Here is a 3,509-nt window from a genome sequence, read left to right as displayed (position 1 = left end):
TTTAGGCTTCTGACGCTGCGAACGTCTCTCAGTTTAAATTTGGCTCCGTTCTGCGTGTTGATGACACGTAAAGTCTGTTCGTACCCAAAGGTACTCAACATGACCACACCCAACAAATCAAGCAGTAGCCAAGTTGGGAACAGTACCAGGCGCTCAGTAGCACCCACTGCATATGAGAATGGCTGATCAGCATATTATATGTCTCACTAACTCACCGTCTCACCGACTCAACGGCACACTGACCCCCCAATGCAGTCAGCACATTTTGCAGTGTCAGCCAACTACGCAAAGTCAACTACGCAAACTGCTACCATAATCATAATTCCCTGACCTACTTTAGAATATAGCCTACTTCACTAATCATTACACTAAACTTCCGTGTTCCAAGTAGTATATAAACATGTACCAAATGAAGAATAAATCAGTTATCAACACACCTCTTAACTCCGAGGTTCTACTTCCTACATCTGGGAATAGGGCTCGTAATACACTATCTCAACTAGCAGCTAACCACGTTAGCTCACCCTCAGCGCAGCTCCAGCATCGCCTGTGGTCCGGCATCGTAGTAACCATCGTTACCATTGCCGCGACGCGATCGTCCTGCCATCAAAGCGTCCCCGTGCCAGCGACAAGTGCTCATTACCCCCTTGTCCCGCGGTGTGACCCGGAAGTGTCTACTTCGGTTAGGCACAAACATTGGTGACCCCGACGTGATCCTTTAACAACAAAGGATCACACTCAAGCAACCCCCCTTCCCACTAAAGGACTCACAGCTTTATGAACGTTGCTACCGCTCGATATAGCCTCCGCCAGTCAGAAAAGTGTTCTACGTTCACGATGGGGTCCAGTGGTGTAGTAGCGACGAAAAACACCTGCTTCACTTCGATGTTGCTTGGGGCTCCTTGGTCGGTACAGGTGGGCCAACGAGAGCGGAGAAGATACCATCAAACCATTTATGCATGGAAGTGAAACTCGAAGTCTTAGTGGCGATGTCAGCAGGGTTTAAGTCTGATGGCACCCAGTAACATTGGTCGACATTGGTGAGCTCCAACACTTCTCCTACGCGATGCATTACGTACTACTGGAACTTGCACGGTTCCATTTGCAGCCATTTGAGGACTGTTTTGGAGTCCGTCCAGTAGTAATGGGAGTTAACTGATAGCCGAGAATTTGTTTGAATTGACTGGCTAAGCTTGGCACCAGTGACTGCTGCCTGTAATTCCATACGGGGGATGGACAGCGGGCTTAGCGGGGCAACTTTACTTTTGGCTGCTAGCAGGCTAAGATAAACGGAGTTGCATTGTGGGATGCGAAGATACGAGACTGCTGCATATGCAAGTTCACTTGCGTCTACGAAGGTATGGAGCTGCACGTCCTCGTTGGTTTTGAAGAAGCATCGCGGAATCTTAACCGTGGCGATTAGGGCTAATGCCTGCTTCCATCGATTCCATCTTGGGAGCAGGCTTTCTGGTATGCAGTCGTCCCAGTCGGTGGGGGTCCGCCACACTTCTTGTAATAATATTTTCAGCTCTATAGAGTAGCAGGCGATGAGGCCGAGGGGGTCGTACATTGACATAAGTACTTGGAGGAGTTCCCGCTTCGAGGGTGCATCGTTTTCTGTCCATATGTCGCGTTTCAGACGGGAGAATTTGAAGATAAACGTTAGGTCGTCCGTTTCCGGGATCCAGTATAGGCCGAGGACTTTCTCGGCGGTGGTGATTTCGACCTCGGTTGACGATGATCCTCCGCCTAATTCGCCAAGCACAGTCTTCGAGTTCGATGCCCAGTTGCGAATATAGAACCCTCCTGCGGCGTGAATATGGCGAACTTGTGTGGCGATTTCTATCACCTCCTTATTGTCGTTGCCGCTGTAGATAAAGTCGTCGACGTAGTGGTAATTTTTCACGGATTGTGCGGCGGCGGGATATTGCTGTTGGAACCTATCAGCGTTTCTGTCCCGTATGAAGTGTGCGATACATGGTGAGCAGTTTATGCCGAATGTGAGCGCTTCCATCGTGTAGACGCTTGGATGGTGTAGTTCATCATCTTGGTCGTACCAAAGGAAGCGCTGGACATGGGCATCTTCCGGCTTGACTCAAATTTGATGAAACATCTCCGCGATGTCACCGATGATCGCCACCTTTCCGGCGCGCAATGAGATCAGCAGATCCACCAATGGTTTGAAGAAGGTCGGGACCGGCGTGTGTGAAGTCGTTCAGGGATTGTCCCCCTGACTGCGCCGCTGCATCCCAAACTAGACGAACCCTTTTAGGTTTGTTAGGGTTTGTAATTATAAAGGTTGGTAGATACCATACCCTCGCGTGTTCTTCCAATATCTCGGCTGCACTTAGCTTACGGGCATACTTCTTTTGCACGAGATTGTCGATCTCCTTTTGGGCTTGAATCTTTAGTGCTGGTTCCTTGATGAATTTCCGTTGTAGGCACTTCAGTCGTCTAAGGGCGTTTGGGTAACTATCTGGTAGAGCTGCGTTCTCGCTCTTCCACAGCAGTCCAATTTCAAATCTGCCGTCCTCATGGATGTTAACGTGTCCCTCTGCGTTAGATCTTTTGCTCGGAGGGATTTGCAACGTCCATCCCAGTCGAGTTTTGGAAGCAATTGGCTGGCGCCACGCTCCCTCCCGGATTCTAAGAGGTACGGCTAGATTCCAGTTATCCGCTCCAACGATTATAGTTGGTCGCACGTTGGCATATGAGGTAATTGGTAGTCCTTTAAGGTACGGGAACTTCATGGCGAGCTCCTCCATGTTGGCGGACTGTATTGGTAAGTTTAGGCTTCTGACGCTGCGAACGTCTCTCAGTTTAAATTTGGCTCCGTTCTGCGTGTTGATGACACGTAAAGTCTGTTCGTACCCAAAGGTACTCAACATGACCACACCCAACAAATCAAGCAGTAGCCAAGTTGGGAACAGTACCAGGCGCTCAGTAGCACCCACTGCATATGAGAATGGCTGATCAGCATATTATATGTCTCACTAACTCACCGTCTCACCGACTCAACGGCACACTGACCCCCCAATGCAGTCAGCACATTTTGCAGTGTCAGCCAACTACGCAAAGTCAACTACGCAAACTGCTACCATAATCATAATTCCCTGACCTACTTTAGAATATAGCCTACTTCACTAATCATTACACTAAACTTCCGTGTTCCAAGTAGTATATAAACATGTACCAAATGAAGAATAAATCAGTTATCAACACACCTCTTAACTCCGAGGTTCTACTTCCTACATCTGGGAATAGGGCTCGTAATACACTATCTCAACTAGCAGCTAACCACGTTAGCTCACCCTCAGCGCAGCTCCAGCATCGCCTGTGGTCCGGCATCGTAGTAACCATCGTTACCATTGCCGCGACGCGATCGTCCTGCCATCAAAGCGTCCCCGTGCCAGCGACAAGTGCTCATTACCCCCTTGTCCCGCGGTGTGACCCGGAAGTGTCTACTTCGGTTAGGCACAAACATTGGTGACCCCGACGTGATCCTTTAA

At 49.3% G+C, this 3,509-nt stretch overlaps 1 protein-coding gene across 1 annotated transcript; it reads right to left on the bottom strand.

Annotated features, from left to right (window-relative positions):
• Positions 1-1,078: 1,078 nt before the first annotated feature.
• Positions 1,079-2,765, bottom strand: LOC139352712 (uncharacterized). Its single transcript, XM_070995342.1, has 3 exons — positions 2,316-2,765; positions 1,345-2,089; positions 1,079-1,119 (listed from the first exon to the last, which is right to left on the bottom strand). Exons 1-3 carry the CDS (start codon positions 2,763-2,765, stop codon positions 1,079-1,081), a joined length of 1,236 nt encoding a protein of 411 aa, XP_070851443.1.
• Between the last annotated feature and the right edge of the window lie 744 nt (positions 2,766-3,509).

Source organism: Drosophila suzukii, chromosome 3 (assembly GCF_043229965.1).
Source record: "Drosophila suzukii chromosome 3, CBGP_Dsuzu_IsoJpt1.0, whole genome shotgun sequence".
Taxonomy (NCBI): domain Eukaryota; kingdom Metazoa; phylum Arthropoda; class Insecta; order Diptera; family Drosophilidae; genus Drosophila; species Drosophila suzukii.
The sequence above is the reverse complement of the archived record's forward strand: the minus strand, read 5'-3'. Positions and strand labels throughout refer to the sequence as shown.